Source organism: Protopterus annectens, chromosome 2.part1 (assembly GCF_019279795.1).
Source record: "Protopterus annectens isolate FY-2018-M chromosome 2.part1, PAN1.0, whole genome shotgun sequence".
NCBI classification, from domain to species: Eukaryota; Metazoa; Chordata; order Ceratodontiformes; family Protopteridae; genus Protopterus; species Protopterus annectens.
The window spans coordinates 50,966,356-50,984,330 of record NC_056729.1 but is presented as its reverse complement, the minus strand read 5'-3'; the positions used below and the strand labels follow the sequence as shown (position 1 = coordinate 50,984,330).

The 17,975-nt window shown below is 40.6% G+C and overlaps 1 protein-coding gene across 1 annotated transcript in view; it reads left to right on the top strand.

Annotated features, from left to right (window-relative positions):
- Window positions 1-17,975, top strand: part of SLC38A1 (solute carrier family 38 member 1) — an 830,305-nt gene that overhangs the window by 794,632 nt on the left and 17,698 nt on the right. The window contains exon 13 of the mRNA XM_044062017.1: window positions 11,584-11,702. Within this exon, the coding sequence (XP_043917952.1) occupies window positions 11,584-11,702 (119 nt within the window). The remainder of the gene's footprint in view (window positions 1-11,583; window positions 11,703-17,975) is intronic.

Genomic DNA, 17,975 nt, shown 5'->3' with positions numbered 1-17,975 from the left:
TTCTATGTCGGTTTTGTGCCTTGTTCAACGCCCGAACTATTCATCGTCGGGCTATTTTTGCAGCCAGTTACTTTCGTACTCGATCTGTGTACTCCGAAACGGCTTCGTTAAGCCATCCGACTACCGATCTTCTGAAAAAATCATAAGGATAAAGACAGAGACAGACCGCATAGGTCCAGAACTGCCGACAATGCTTCCGTTAAGCTAGTCACCAGTCCACCGGTACTCAGTGAGGCGCTTTCGCAGCCCCTGATACCCGCTACTTCACATTCGCAAGCCTCTACTGAGACCCATTTGGAGTCCGGTATGCCGTGAGATGCTTCTTCGACTATGGAACTTGCGGATGTCTCTACCTTAGATGGGTCCGGGGCCGATGTGCAGGCACCGGCTTCTGAGGGTGTATTCAGACCTGCAGACATTCATATTAAACCGACTCCATCGTTTTCATCCAGGCCAAAAACTTGCACTATGCCTAGAAAACTGATGACCAAACAGCAGGCTCAGGTCCATATGCCTCAAAAACAAATGCTTAGAATGGCTGAAGACCTTATTACCTTAATTAGGGGAAGCCAGCCTTCCACCTCTAAGAGACCTAGAACTAATTTTCTTCCTGATTCTTCTGTTCAGGAATCTGATATTTCTGCTCCTTCTGATTACTAGGATTTGCCCTTATCTACGTATGAAGATTCTGATGCAGAGAATTCCATTCCCTCTGCTTCCCCTCCAGAAGATTTTTCTTTCAATGAAACCTTGCATACTCTTAGGGAGCATTTCCACTGGGAAAGCCAGGATTATTCTGAGTCCAAAAAGAGACTTAGGGAATTCTTACTCCTACCTCAACACAGGCCTTTAGCTATCCCTCCTGTTCTGGACATTGTAGATGATGCTTTCTTGGAATCTAGCCTTACCCCAGACACTTTACCTCCAGCTCCCAGAAAACCTGACAGGTACTACAGAGTACCTGACTCTCACAAGTTCCTCTTCAAGAATCCTGCTGTGGATCCAAAGACCATTTCCCAAGGACCAAAAGGCATTAAGGCTACTGCTGCCAAAAATCCTACCCCTTCTGATAGAGATTCTAGAGCCTTGGACAGATGGGGAAAGAAGGTATACACTAATGCTACTTTAGCCATTAGGGCTTTAAATTGACAATTTCGTATGTTATCAACAGCATATTATGGGACTACTTAGACAGAAAATTATGTTGATTCCTGACTGTGCTGAACACAAAGAATTGCAAGATTTAATGCATTCTGCACAATAAGTTGGTAAACATACTTTGCAATGTGGTTTTGACGCTTTAGAAGCATCTTGCAGGGCTACTGTCACTGGGTCTGTACGTAGAAGGCATGCTTGGCTTAAGGAACAAAACTTGCCAGATCATGTTAAAGCTAAATTACTGGATGCTCCCTTAAACCAAGACTGCCTTTTTAGAAACAAAGCAGAAGAAGTCCTCAAAAAGATGGAGGAAAAAGCTAAATAGAAAGTACAGCCTCCCAGATTCAGTAGGCATTGGCCTTCAAAGAACTGGTCCTTTCCAGTCCCTTCCAGGCCTTCTCAGTCCAAACCCAGGAACAGCAGACCACCTAGGCTACAGTCTCAGACTATGCACAGATCTAAGCAGTGGGGGGCTCCCACTTCCAAAGCAGGGAGTAGTAAGCCACCCCCCACGGAAAAGTGGCACAATGACTTAACCTTAAACCTTCCAAGCCCTGCTCAACTACCTGCTCCCTTAGGATGAAAGCTCACCCTGGATGCAAAAAACTGGGAAATCATTACCCAGGACAAATGGGTTTTGAACAGTTTCCCAGGGATACAGATTCCACTTCCACACACTACCAACCCCAAATGGTTGGCCAGACCTACCCCCAAATCAATGGGCAGAGGCCCAACAGCAGGTTCTCTTTCTTCTCAGTAAGGAAAATACTGCAAGCTCTGGGGTTCATGGCCTCTTGCATTCTACTAACTCCATATGCAAGACTGCATATGAGGAAACTCCAATGGTATCTAAAAAGCCTATGGTGTCAACATTCTCAGGACCTGGAAACGGTGATTTATATCATTCCTTGTATAAAGACCTAGTTCCTCTGGTGGACAGAGGCCTGCTACCACAACAGGGACTCCCTTTCACTGTACCCCCTGCTGCCCAAACCTTAACAACAGACACATCAGACTATGCATGAGGGCCTCACATGGCAAGGCAGTGCATTCAGGGCAAATGGAACCTGAGACAGATGCACCTGCATATCAATCAAAAAGAAATGTTAGCTGCACAGAATGCTCTGACAGCCTTCAAAGACTGTATTCTTCCAGGACATTGGTAAAGACAGACAACACCGCAGTTATGTGATACATAAACAAGCGGGGGGGGGGGAGGCCCACTCCTACCCTCTCTGCAGACTAGCCATGGCTCTGTGGGACACAGCCTTGAGCTACCACATACACCTACAAACACAATTCCTGCCAGGCAAACTAAATTCACAGGCAGACGACTTAAGTAGAAATCTCATGGACCCACACGAATGGAAACTAGAACCCAAAATATTCAACCTCTTCAGATACAAATGGGGGACTCCAGAGGTAGACCTGTTTGCCTCCCCTCAGAAGTACCAGTTGAACAAATTCTGCACAAGAACTCCCCACAGTCAAGCTTGGAAAGTGGATGCCCTGTCCTTTACCTGGGAAAGCCTCTCGGTTTATGCCTTTCCCCCACTGCCTCTCCTGTCGAAGGTTTTACTAAAGGTCAAACAGGGACAATACTGATTGCACCAGACTGGCCACGCCAGCACTGGTACCCCCTCTTGTGCAGTATGACACTGCTACAACCATGGCACCTGCCTCAGACCCCTTCTCTGCTGTCCAAGCAGGCGGGCCAAATTCTGCACCCTCATCTTCAAACCCTGAACCTTGCAGTTTGGCTAATTCTTTGAGCTGTCCTCTAGCATCCCTCAGTAAGCAGGTACTAGATGTCATTCTGGAGGCAAGGAGGCCTAGTACTAGAAAATCCTATGCTGAAAAGTGGAAAAGATACTTTTCCTGGATCCAGGCTCAGGGCATGGGCACAACAGTGCCCAGCTTACCTCTTATTCTACAGTACTTAACAGAAATGCTCCACAAGGGCCTATCCTTCTCGTCAATTAAAATTCATGCCTCTGTCATTTCAGCACATTATAATACTGAGCCACCCCTCTTCTCTCACCCCTTGCTAAAGCAATTCCTTAGAGGGGCCAAAAATTTAACCCCCCCACCCCAGGAGAGCTCCCACTCCAGCCTGGGACCTTAACTTTATATTAGAAAAGCTCACTCTTCCCCCCCTTTGAGGCAGCTGCTACAGCAGAGTTGAAATTCTTTTTTCTTGGAAAACAGCCTTCCTTCTAGCCATCACTTCAGCAAGAAGAGTGTCTGAATTACAGGCCCTCATGGCAGTGGAACCCTTCATTATCTTCCATGCGGACAGGGTTTCCCTCAGGACTAATCCTTCCTGTATAACCAAGGTGGTGTCTACTGTGGCCCTAAATCAGTCCATTCATTTGCCTACTTTTTTCCCTAATCCACAAAACAAAGGGGAACGAATACTGCACTCTCTGGACGTGCACAGACAACTTAGATTCTGTTTGGACAGGACTAAGCCTATCAAAAAATCTGAAGAGCTGCTAGTTAGCTTTGCTGCAGGGGCAGAGGGGAAGGCCATTTCAAAGCAAACCATTTCCAAATGGATGGCCCATTGCATTCATTTCTGCTACAAGCACCATGGAAAACCTACCCCACAGGGGATAAGATCACATTCCACTAGGGCTGCATCTACCTCTGCGCATTTCTCAGAGGAGTCCCTACCAGTGACATCCTAGAAGCTGCTACCTGGAGCTCTGTACATACCTTCACCAAGTATTACCTCATGCCTGTCTTTTCTAAATCCAGAGCTGGATTTGCCACTGCAGTCTTGCAGGGATTAATAGCTGGCCCTAATGCTCTTTAACTTCCTCCTCCCTTCCTTAGCTTTGGGAATCAACCCAAATGTGATGACTCCAACAGTGAAACACGAAGAACATAGTACAGGTGTGTACACTTACCATAAATGTAGATGTTCGAGTGTATTCACTGTTGCATTCCTGGTTACCCTCCCTCCAGCCCCCTGACCTCTCTTGGCTCTACCTTTCCTTCTTGTTGGTATATTTATTTTTTCTTGTGTAATTACTTTTTGATGAGGGTTTACCATACCATTTAATTGCTTCCTATTGTGGGGGCACCTGACATCTGTGGCAAGAAAAACTGATGTAAAGGCATCGGCTGCATGTTTTATACCCCTGACATCAAGGAAGAAGCAACAGCATCCGACACAGAAATCCGAAGACTCTGGTATTCAGGCCAGCTGAGAGCTACTTGCAGGCAGATAACCCAAATGTGATGACTGCAACAGTGAATACACAACATCTACATTTATGGTAAGTGTACACAACTGTACTTTATGCAAGCCTTTCCTAAGAGGTACTACCCTGTTAAGACCTCCGATAAGAGAACCTCTTCCCCCCTGGAATCTAAATTTAGTTTTAGATGCTCTGATTCTTCCTCCCTTTGAACCTTCTGCTTCTTGTCTGCTCAAATTTCTGACTTGGAAGACCCTTTTCTTGGTTGCAATTACTTCAGCTAGAAGGGTCTCAGAATTACAGGCTTTATCTATTCGTCCCCCTTACTTGATTTTCCATAAATATCGGGTTTCTCTCAGAACCAACCCCTCTTTCTTACTCCCCAGTCATGGCAACAAGGCAGAGTGTAAGCTTCATCAGTTGGATGTTCATAGACAGTTGCGTTTCTATTTACACAGGACCAAGGAATTTAGATAATCTGATCAATTGTTCATATCCTTTGCGGACAATAAAAGAGGTTGTGCTGTCTCAAAAGTGACTTTATCAAAGTGGCTTTCAGACACTATAAAACATGTCTACCAGTTGCGTAAACAAACACTTCTAGGAAAAATTAAAGGGCACTCAACAAGAGCCTTGTCTACCTCTATTGCCTTTCAAGCAAGATTGCCTTTGAATTTGATCTGTGCAGCAGCTACATGGGCTAATCCTCATACCTTTATCACTCATTACAAAGTAGATGTGGCCTCCCGGAATTGGCCATCCATTGGTTCCACGGTCCTGAAGAGATTTTTTCCAGTGAGCCACCCAAGAATCAGGTGCTGGGGATGCTGTCCCAAACAGCAAGAATGAAGGCGAGATATGGACAACATGACATAAAGAAGTTATGTACTCACCATAACGTTCCATGTTTGTTGCCCTTGATCTCGCATTCCTTCTTGCCTCCCTCCCTCCTTTCCCCTTCCTGGAAGATCGAGAGGAATCCCTTGTTTTATTGGCTCTACTGGCTGGGTTTCCTTTATACCATTCCTTATGGTTAGTCTCAGTCTACTACTATTATTTTGGTGGAGGGATCACACCTTTATATGCAGATGTCATCGGATATGTAAAGTAGAGTATATCTCATTTCTTTATATTGTCTAGTGATGGATTATCACAAACGAGATCTGGGTAACTACCGCTAGGCATGCTGGGATAGGGGCTAGCCTCGAGCCAGTAAAAGCTCTTGAGCTATATAGTATATGGCTGAGTTGGAGCCAAGGATCGGCTCTGAACCCAAACAGCAAGAAGGAAGGCGAGATCAAGGACAACAAACATGGAACGTTATAGTGAGTACATAACTTCTCCTCCCATTTTCAGCTACACAGCCACCTGTATTATTGAGTGCTTTCATTGGCTAGTTGTGAGTTGCAGACTCCTATATTGCTGATTTGTAGTGCGTTTCCCTTGTTCTGCTACTTCCTTTGCCTTTTCCTTATATCCTTCCTCTTTCAGCCTGTAGGTAGTGTACACAGCAAGAAATGTCCCTCCCCTGCTCGCAAACACGCTCCTCAGTTAATGGACTAAGATTAAACAGCCTCAGACACAACCCTTCACTTAGCTGTGCTTAGCTAAGCAGAAACCAGCCAACAGAGCTCTGATGTGCTTACAGCAAGCATGACACACTTCCTCTTCATGTTCCTTGCTCCTCCTGCCTACACGATCATGTTAGAGCACCTACATGGTTAGGTGCAGTCTGACACTTAGAAATCTTCCTGAGAAAGTTGTGATTCAGTATAAGTCCCCTCATTAACATACCCTACCGCCTTAAGCCCTAGTGACTGCACTATTCATGAACCTTCCCCCTTAGCAACCACTGTTCCCTGCCTATGTTTACTTTCTGCATACCATTGACTATAATGGCAAAATGCAGAAAGTTGTAATACTGCCCCCCCCCATTTCTACATATTCTCCCCCTCTAACTAGCATATCACTTCCCATGCCTAAAATGAAAGGGTTTTTTTTGTTTGTTTGTTTTTTTTTGGACATGGTTTTGCATGCCGATGGCCATATATTTGGCCATTGGCATGCATAACCTAATTAATACATGCTTTCTGGAGTGCTGACATGCCTCCATTGTGTAATTTGCAGAAATGTATTCGGTTAGTAACCGAATACATTTCTGCAACTTACACTGATGTTCTTTGTGTTTCACTGTTGCAGTCATTACATTTGGGTTATCTGCTTGCAGGTAGCCCTCAGTCGGCCTGATTAACAAAGTCTTGGGTCCCGCGTCGGTTGCTGTCCCTTCTTCCATGACGTCAGGTCATCAGGGGTATAAAACATGCAGCTGATGCCATTACATCAGTCTTTCTTGCCGTGCGGTGCCCAAAGTAGAAGCAGTTCGCAAGTGCCAGTTGGCCCACTCCTGAAATTTTCATTTTCGAGTTTCAGAACCAAAGTCTTCAACTAAAGCTAAGTACCCCGTTGGGGAAACTTTTTCTTGCTCCTTACCGATGTCAGTAAAAGTTAATAATTGCATTACTTGTGGAAAGCAAATACCTCATAAAGATTTTCGTTCGTACTGTATTCCTTGCCTAGGCCCTGACCACGATGTATCTTGCTGTCGGTTTTGTGCTTTATTTAATCAGCGCACTATCCGTCGTCGGTATATTTTCACCTCTAAACATTTTGGTTCTCTGTTTAATTATCCAGAAATGTCGTCGGTTAGCCATCCGACTACTGGGATTCCAAAAAAATGCAAAGATAAAGACAGAGACGGCTGCCGAGGTCCAAAACTGCCGAAACTTCTCCTAAGCCAGTCGCCAGTTCGCCAGTACTCAGTGAGGTGCTTTCGCAGCCCCTGATACCTACTACATCTGATTCGCACGCCTCTACTGAGACCCATTCGGAGTCCGGTATGCCGCGAGATGCTTCAACTATGGAACCCGTGGATGTCTCTACCTTGGATGGGTCCGGAGCCACTGTGCAGGCACCGGCTTCTGAGGGTGTATTCAGGCCTATGGACTTGCATATTAAACTGACGCCTCCTTCTTCACTTAATCCTAAATCTCGAACTATGCCTAAAAAACTGACGCTCAGGCCACATGCTCAGGCCTCTATGCCTAAAAAACAAATGATAAGAATGGCTGAAGATTTAATAACTCTAATCAGGGGTAGCCTACCCCCTCTTTCTAAGAGGCCTAGGACTGAAGTTGTTTATGAATCTTCTGACCAGGATTCTGTTTTTTTTTCTGATGCTTCTGATGATCTGGATTTGCCCTTATCTACTTATGAGGATTCTGACGCAGAGGACTCCATTCCCTTTGATTCCCCTCCAGAGGATTTTTCTTTTGGGGAAACCTTGCATACTCTAAGGGAGCATTTCCACTGGGAAAGCCAGGATTTTTCTGATTCAAAACAGAGGCTTAGGGATTTCTTACTCCTACCTCAGCATAGGCCTTTAGCTATTCCTCCTGTACTGGACATTGTTGATGCTTTTTCGGAATCTAGTTTGGCCCCTGATTCATTGCCTCCTGCTCCCAGAAAACCTGACAGATACTACAGGGTCCCTGAGTCACACAAGTTCCTTTTTAAAAATCCTATTGCGGATCCAGAGACTATTTCACAGGGGCCCAAGGGCATTAATGCTTCTACTGCTAAAAATCCGACCCCTTCTGATAGAGACTCCAGGGTGCTGGATAGATGGGGTAAGAAGGTTTACACTTCTGCAACCTTGGCCATTAGAGCTTTAAACTGCCAGTTTCATATGTTAACGTATCAGCAACATGTTATTGGATTGCTTAAACAGAAAATGATGTTGATTCCTGACTGTGTGGAAAATAAAGAATTACAGGATTTAATGCATTCTGCTGAACAATTTGGAAAACATACTTTGCAGTGTGGTTTTGATTCTTTAGAGGCCTCTTGCAGGGCTACTGTTACTGGGTCTATGCTCAGAAGGCATGCTTGGCTAAAGGAGCAATCCTTGCCTGATCATGTTAAAGCTAAGTTGTTGGATGCACCCTTAAATCAGGACCGCCTGTTTGGCAACAAGGCTGAGGAAGTTCTTAAAAAGATGGAAGATAAAGCTAAATCTATGCAAACTGTTAAAGATTTCTTTCAAGTTCAGCCTGTTAGATTTAGTAGGCACTGGCCCTCTAAGAATTGGTCCTTTCCAGCCCCTTCCAGGTCTTCTCAAGCCAAACCCAGATACAGCAAAAGGCCCAGGTTTCAGTCCCAGGGGACACAAAGGACAAAGCAGTGGGTGGCCTCCACTTCCAAATCTGGGAGTAATAAGACTCCCCCTATGGTAAACTGTCTCAATGACTTCCGTTTAAAATTTCCAAGCACTTATCAACTGACTGTCCCTTTGGGGGGAATTATTGCTCTTCATGTAAAGAACTGGGAACTCATTACCCAGGACAAATGGGTTTTAAATATAGTGTCCCAGGGATACAGATTTCACTTCCACACATTGCCAACACCAAACGGGTGGCCGGACATATGACCAAATCAGTGGGCAGAGGCCCAAAAACAAGTACTTTCTCTCTTAAGCATGGGGGCTATTCAACTGGTACCGGAAGAGGAAAAGGGACAAGGTTTCTACTCGAGAATTTTCCTGGTACCCAGAAAAGACAATTCATGGCGTCCTATCCTGGACCTGTTTACTCTAAACACCTTTTTGGAAATTCCAAAATTCAAGATGCTGACTCTTCAACAATTACTTCCTATACTAGGCAAAGATGCCTGGTTGGCAACACTAGATTTAAAAGAAGCATACCTGCACATCCCAGTCAAGGAATCTTGCAGAAGATACCTACGCTTCAAAGCAGGCTACAGGCACTATCAGTTCTCTGCACTGCCCTTTGGTTTATCTACTGCGTCCAGGGTATTCACAAAGTGCCTAGCTCCAGTTATTTCATTTTGCAGGCAAAGAAATATTCAAATATACCCATACCTGGACGATTGTCTAATTCAGGCAGAAAGCCAGGACATACTTTTGAATCATCTGGCCTTTGTACAAAGGGTTCTAACTTGTCTGGGGTACAACATAAATGAAAAGAAATCACACCTGGTACCCTTTCAACAAATTATATTCCTGGGAGCAAGCTTGAATACAACTTCCCAGATGGATTACCTCACGCCAAAGAAACAAATTCATTTGACAACCTACTTTAAACAAGTGGCCACAAAAACCCTGCTATCTGCAAGACAAATACTGCAAGCCTTGGGGTTCATGGCCTCCTGCATTCTTCTAATTCCATATGCAAAACGGCATATGAGGAAACTACAGTGGTATCTAAAAAGCCTATGGTGTCAACATTCTCTGGATCTAGAAGCAGTGATTCCTATCATACCTTGCCTACGCCTAGAATTCTTTTAGTGGGCAGAGGCCTGCCACCAAAACAAGGGACTACCTTTCACACCACCCCCTGCTGCCCAAACCCTAACAACAGATGCATCAGACTATGCATGGGGGGCTCACCTGGCAGGGAAGTGCATTCATGCAAATGGAACTCAAGTCAAATGCACCTGCATATCAATCAAAAAGAAATGTTAGCTGTACAGAATGCTCTGACAGCCTTCAAGGACCACATTCTTCCAGGACAACGTATGGTAAAGACGGACAACACCACTGTTATGTGGTACATAAACAAGCAAGGGGCTACACATTCTTACCCCCTCTGCAGACTAGCCATGGCATTGTGAAACACAGCCTTGAGCTACCAAGTGCACCTGCCAGCTCAATTCCTGCCAGGAAAATTAAATACACTGGCAGACGGACTAAGCAGAAACCTCATGGACCCACACAAATGGAAACTGGAACCAAGGATTTTCAGCATGTTGACAAGCAAATGGGGGAGCCCAGATATAAACCTGTTTGCCTCTTCCCAGAACTACCAGTTTGACAAATTTTGCACAAGGACTCCCCACAAGCAAGCCTGGAAAGTGGATGCTCTGTCCTTCAGCTGGAAAAACCTATCAGTCTATGCCTTTCCCCCTCTGCCTCTGCTTTCCAAAGTACTACTAAAGATCAAACAGGACAAACCAAGGATGATTTTGATTGCTCGAGAGTGGCCACACCAACACTGGTATTCCTTCATGTGCAGTGTGTCACAGTTATCCCCATGGCACCTGCCTCAGACTCCTTCCCTGTTGCCCCAATAGGAGAACCAGATTCTGCACCCTCAGCTTCTAACACTGAACCTTGCAGCCTGGCTAATTACATAATCTCTCCTCCACCATCCCTCAGTAAACCTGTGATGGATATCATTTTAGAGGCAAGGAGGCCTAGTACTAGAAAATCTTATGCTGAAAAATGGAAAAGATTCTGTGCCTGGAACCAATTTCAAGGGATGAGCACAACAGCGCCCAATTTACCTCATATTTTACAATAATTAACTGAGATACTTCACAAGGGCCTGTCTTTTTCCTCCATTAAAATCCACACAAGACACAAACAAATGTATGGTAGTGAGACATGAGGCTCAAGTCCTTGTAAATTCCTAACACAAATGCCAAGCTAAACAAACTATTATTAGTATTATATTTACTTTTTGTTATCTGATTATGTAACCACTGTAATACATCAGAAAGGGATGCAGTGGCCTACTTCCCCTTTAACCAGGCTTTTAACAGGATACCGCAAAACAATTTGGTGAACAAACTACAGACACAGAGGAGGACCAGAGCTGTAGAATAGATGAAACACATATGCAGATGTTTCAGATGTAGTAGGCCATAGTAGATCAAAGCCAGTCATGTGAATGTATGTTTGACGAGGAATAGTTTGGTTCCAGAGTCCTTTTAGGCAACAGTGAAGGAAGTCTGGAAGAAAAATATTTGCATTTCTTGTTGATGACACAAAATTATAACAGTCTTTATTCACAAAAAAGGTGTACCTGGGATGAACATTTGCAAGATGAAATAGCTGGCCTAAATAATTTCAGGAAGAAATCAAAGTACTGCATCAGGAAGTAGGTGTGATGCAAACAATTACACAGCTGGAAGGGAAGCAGTAACACCTACTGTTGAGGGGTGATGGTTGGTGTAAACTTATCAATGCATCTAAAGGCAAGCACACAGTGTGAGAGCCATCAAGGAAAGCTGGTAGAATAACAGAATGCTTAAGAAACTTTTGTAACATACTTGATGAAGATGGAGTGAGAACAAAATCATTTAGATGGTAATAGTTATGATGTTTATGTTGAAGAATGAAATTATTTTATTTTGTCCACAGATGGTGTACATTCAGAACTGTTATACACGTACCATGACAGAAATGACACTCTAATGCTGATAGTGCGCCTGGCTGTTGTCACTGCAGTTGTACTCACAGTTCCAGTTCTGTTTTTTACTGTAAGTGCACATTTTACTTGCATTTTTGTGTACGATGTCTCTTTTTATTCAAAGTCTGGAGAACTTGGGTAAGTGTATATTAGCTGTGAATAAAATTTGGTTGTGAAAAACATGACTGTCTACTATGCCTTCTAGTAACACAAATAAAAGTCAAAGGAGAAGATAATCTCATGTGTTCAGTAATGTCCCATCTTTTTCCAAAATAAAATGACCACAGAAGGGCATGTTGGCAAATCTGTCTTCTAATATAAAACAAAACAGTGTAAGAAACTTCTCTGTGTGGAAGATTTTCAGTCCATATATTTCTAGTTAATCACTGTATATTAATCAGATCAGACAATAGTAGTAGAAGTAGCGAACGTAAACTCAAGTCAAAAAGTAATAATAGAAAATATATAATTCTACAGCATTACTAAGTATTCAAAAGTAATCCAAGCAAGGCAGGCAGTCTGTTTCCAGTCGAAAATCCTTTATTAAGTACACAGACAAGCAATCCAAGTAAAACAAAAATAGAGTAATAATTTCCTCACAAGCTTTCTAAATATATATATACTTTTATCAGGCATGGGAGTGGTTTATTGTGCTGTAAAACAAAGTGTTATTGGTACACATGTTAAATTCACATCCCTTCCCCCTTCAGTGTGACATTCGAGCTGGTCCTGCCCTACCTAGTAGCTGTCATAATAATATATAGCCCTAATGTACTTTAATGGTACATCTTATTTAACCAAATTATTAAGTCTGTGATTTTATACAAGGCAATATACTACATGGCTGGAAATATATCAACCTTAGTTCATTTTGCGATCAAAAATTATATATAAATATATACATATACATTTTGCATGTAAAAATCAGTTTCTATTTTCATAACCTATTGTTAACAAAGATCGCTTTCGTCCTTCTAGACTTCTTCAGGTCTGTCTACAAGAAACCTAAAAACCTATATAATTGTATAATTAGTATTGTTATTACCATCATTTTGAATAAAGTGGAAAAAAGAGAACCAGAAAAAAAGTAAAAAAATATATGTATGAAGATGGAAACAAAATATACACTTAAATTTCAAATGATTTAAAATGGTATTTAAAACCAATTTGTAGAAAAAATAAAATAAAATGCACTTAGTCATGTAAACAGTGTGGCAATTTTCTAAGTTCCAGTGCACTTTTAATTGAACAGTAGTAGTTTAGTCCAGGCTTTCTAAGAGTTCAGCTTTAATTGCCACATGAGTTCCTGTTTCTCCAGAATATTTGGGATGTCTCCTTCAAGATCACCCATGTCTATGTGATCCAGGATCTGGAACTTAAAACCTGTGTGTCTTTTATGAAGAGAAAGGTGTTTGGCTAGTGCATTATTTTTACATCCAGAGCGGATTTCTGACAGATGACATGAAATCCTTTGCTTGAGTTTATTTACAGTCTTGCCCACATAGAATGCATCACATTCATTGCACTGTGCCCTGTAAATTACTTTTTTAGTGTTACAGTTACCCCCTGCACTGGTTTTAATGATCTTCTTTAAATCACCTTGCTGTATAAATATACAAAATGTACAATTAGTTTCACATCTTTTAGTGCTTTTCTCACATGGTCTAGGTTTAAATTCAACAAAACTTCTAATATTCCTGGCCTTCCTATAAACAAATGATGGGGCTTCACCTAAGATGTTAATCAGAAAAGGGTTTCCTGTGACAATGTCTGTTTTCTTCAATAATATTTTTGATACTGTGATAATCCAAAGTGTATGTCAGGATGCAGCTATTTTTGCATTTGTTATTCTCTGTGGGATTACTTAACATTTTTCTACTGGGGAGGTTGAGTGAAGGTGCTTCAGTCCTTTTCAGTTCTATAATGGGTTCCAGGATGTTTTTTAACATCTGACTTTCATAGCCTCTCACTAGAAAATCATTCTCTAAGTTGTTCAGGTTTCTCAAAAATGGTTCCATCTCTTTGGTGATTCGAGCTAATCTATAGCCTTGGGATTTCACTACATTAGACATTGTCACAGGAAACCCTTTTCTGATTAACATCTTAGGTGAAGCCCCATCATTTGTTATAGGAAGACCAGGAATATTAGAAGTTTTGTTGAATTTAAACCTAGACCATGTGAGAAAAGCACTAAAAGATGTGAAACTAATTGTACATTTTGTATATTTATACAGCAAAGTGATAGCTTTTATTGCCCTTATTTAAAGAAGATCATTAAAACCAGTGCAGGGGGTGACTGTAACAATAAAAAAGTAATTTCCAGGGCACAGTGCAATGAATGTGATGCATTCTATGTGGGCAAGACTGTAAATAAACTCAAGCGAAGGATTTCATGTCATCTGTCAGAAATCCGCTCTGGATGTAAAATAATGCACTAGCCAAACACCTTTCTCTTCATAAAAGACACACAGGTTTTAAGTTCCAGATCCTGGAACGCATAGACATGGGTGATCTTGAAGGAGACATCCCGAATATTCTGGAGAAACAGGAACTCATGTGGCAATTAAAGCTTAACTCTTTTAGAAAGCCTGGACTAAACTACTACTGTTCAATTAAAAGTGCACTGGAACTTAGAAAATTGCCACACTGTTTACATGACTAAGTGCATTTTATTTTATTTTTTCTACAAATTGGTTTTAAATACCATTTTAAATCATTTGAAATTTAAGTGTATATTTTGTTTCCATCATCATACATATATTTTTTTACTTTTTTCTGGTTCTCTTTTTTCCACTTTATTCAAAATGATGGTAATAACAATACTAACTAATTATACAATTATATAGGTTTTTAGGATTGTTGTACACAGACCTGAAGAAGTCTAGAAGGACGAAAGCGATCTTTGTTAACAGTAGGTTATGAAAATAGAAACTGATTTTTGCATGCAAAATGTATATGTATATTTTTATATGAACTAAGGTTGATATATTTCCAGCCATGTAGTATATTGCCTTGTATAAAATCACAGACTTAATAATTTGGTTGAATAAGATGTACCATTAAAGTACATTAGGGCTATATATTATTATGACAGCTACTAGGTAGGGCAGGACCAGCTCGAATGTCACACTGAAGGGGGAAGGGATGTGAATTTAACATGTGTACCAATAACACTTTGTTTTACAGCACAATAAACCACTCCCATGCCTGATAAAAAGTATATATATATTTAGAAAGCTTGTGAGGAAATTATTACTCTATTTTTGTTTTACTTGGATCGCTTGTTTGTGTACTTAATAAAGGATTTTCGACTGGAAACAGACTGTGCCTGCCTTGCTTGGATTACTTTCGAATACTTAGTAATGCTGTAGAATTATATATTTTCTATTATTACTTTTTGACTTGAGTTTACGTTCGCTACTTCTACTACTATTGTCTGATCTGATTAATATACAGTGATTAACTAGAAATATATGGACTGAAAATCTTCCACACAGTGAAGTTTCTTACATTGTTTTGTTTTTAGACCCACTACACTTTAGTGGGTTGTTCTGAGACTTCGGGGATACCACGGAGATTACTTGTTTTTTTCTAATATAAAACAAAAAATCACCAGTTTTATTAAAACAATAAAATCATAACTGATAGTAGTAGCAAAGCTATTTCTGAATACATTAACTCATTCAATATGAAATAATAGTTAAAATGGAGAACTTCACATGGCAAATATCCAGTCAGATAGCAACCACAGTTTAAGATTAAATTTAGCAATAGTCCACAACTGTGTTTGGGTATATCAGGATTTACCTACAGTTGGTGAGGTTTGATCATGAGTGCAAAGCCCAAGTGATTTATCAAAGGCAAACATGGGTAAATTGTGATATACCCACGCACAGGAGTGGGTTATTGCTGTTATACAATGACATCATTTAAGAAAGAAGTTGCTTAGCTTTCTTAAATAATGTCTTTCTATAAGGGCAGTTCAGTCTTCTTCCATGTTGTCTTCTGTAGGCTGATGTTCTGCAAATGTATATGGGACTTACCAATCTTCACAGTGCATCAGTGCATTGCAGGAAAGAGAATCTCCGTTACTTTTTGTTGTTTTGTAATTACTAATAAAAATCAGATGTTTTACAGCAGACAGCGTACAAATACAAGGAAAATCTGGTATGTTTAGTAGTGAGCCTATATTGTATAATTAATTGTAAATTAGTCAGCTATACAGACCAAAAATCAGTCTTTGCAGAGTATTATAGTTTTTCTTTAGAATGGATTTAATGCCAACACTAGCATTTTGCACTGGCTTAGTGTCAGCATACAAATAAATAATCCAGTTGTATTGAAATAATTCAGTTTCATGCACAATGTCACCTTCCCTAAAGTTATTAAACATTTTGCTTATGACTCCAAAAAGAAAAGAATGATCATAACCCGCAACTAATATATGTTTAGCAAAGACATTAGTACTAACATTGCAGTGAATGTCAGACATGTTTTGAAATAATTTCCTTAAGTTTTGTGTTAGTTTTGCTTATATAGAAGCAATTATATTTTGTATGCATTACTAAGTAAACAATATTCTCAGTATTGCATATGGCAAAGTAATCAAGAACAAACTGTTTGCCACTTCCTGGATATATTAAACATTATTATATGTAACATATTACAAAAGTACCATGGAACAGTACCAGTTGTATTAACCTGCATTTTCTTCACATTGTTATTTAAATGTTTATAACAGAGTTTCTGCTTAGGATTCTTTATTCTGTTTTATGTGAATTTCTGATTATCTCCTATAAACCGTTTTATTTTGATTTTTTTCTGGTAAGACTCAAGGTCTGCAAAGACTACAGGTTCTATTGGTTACTCCCTCCTCGTAAGAAAAGCAATCTCCTTTTTCCTGTGATTTGCTTAAACTGACAGTGCTGCTTTCTATTTTACCTGTTCCATTTGTTTTCTGTTATGAGAAATCTGCTTGACCTGGTGTTTTTTTTTCTGTGTGGCAGATAAACACTTAAGTTACCCAGGATGCACATTTCACATGTTTTTCTCATTGGGTAACTTCTTTCTTGAGTGAGGCAATATATGTGTGGCCTTGTCTTTTCTGATAAGACTGAAGGCCTGCAGAGCACTGTTGGTTATTTTTCCACCCATCCTCCCACTTTTTGATTTTTTTTTTTTTATCTTGGTGAGTTGTAAACTGTCCATCCTTACTATAAATTGAACTTTATAATCCTCACCCTTTCTACACTGCTATTGATATCTTGAATTATTTGCTTTTCATTTTGCTTATTTTGTAGAAAAAAAGTGTATTTTTCCTCTCATTGTCTGTTGTACTGATTTATTTGCTGTTAATTCATATCTAGCTAGCTGGATAAAGTAGCAAGCTATTTTCTGTGTTACAAGAAAACAGGATTTTCCAACTAGTGGCAGTGGGTGGTAGTCTGGTCTGTATAGGCGATTGGCCGGAGGGCTTATTAATCATCTTACCTTGTTTTAGTGCCTTTATAAATTCTGCACAAGTGAGTGGCTCTTTGCTCATTACTACAAAGCAAAGTACTTTTATTGAATGGTCCCACTTTTATAAGCAGTCTAAAGTACAGTGCTGTTATCTTTAATTACTTATTGCCTTTCCTTAAGTTTAAGTTTGTTTGTGATAGCGTTTCACTCAGGACACTCTTTTACTGTACTTTCACATTAGGAAGACTGTGATTATTCATCTAGTGGCAGTAGGTGTTTCCCTGGTCTATCTGAGTTGGGAAGCACAGAGAAGGGCTCTAAGTGTAGTCGTTTTATTGGCCAGAGGGCTCAGTAATCAGTTTTCTGTATTTCCAGTGCTGGTATAAAATTAGCATATTTCTGCAGAGTAGTTCGCTATGCCGTTGCCCGTACAGAAGCAAACATCTAGAAACATTACTTATTTTCATTATCCTGCAAATGTTTACTGTGTTGTTTATTGCTTTTTTCTTTGTGTTTCTTCATAAAGTTTAAAGCTGCATTTTCAAACTGCTGTAAAGCTGCTGTTCTGCACTGAAGTACATTTTATCTACTGTTTTTTAGTTAATATTAGTATCGGTATATATCTTAGTATTAGGTATCTGTTTGTGGTCCCTTAACACTTGGGCTCCAAACCAGTCATTTTACATTAAGACGGTCAAATGTTGCACTCTTTTGGCAATAATGGGCTGATTTCATCTATCTAAGCCCTGCATTTGTGGGAAGCTACTCTTTGCACAACAGCAGTTATTGCTGACTTGTATATACGCAGTCATCTGACTTGTATATATGCAGTCATCAGAAGTTGAAATTTCCATATGAAAACCACCTTAGAACTTTACCTCAT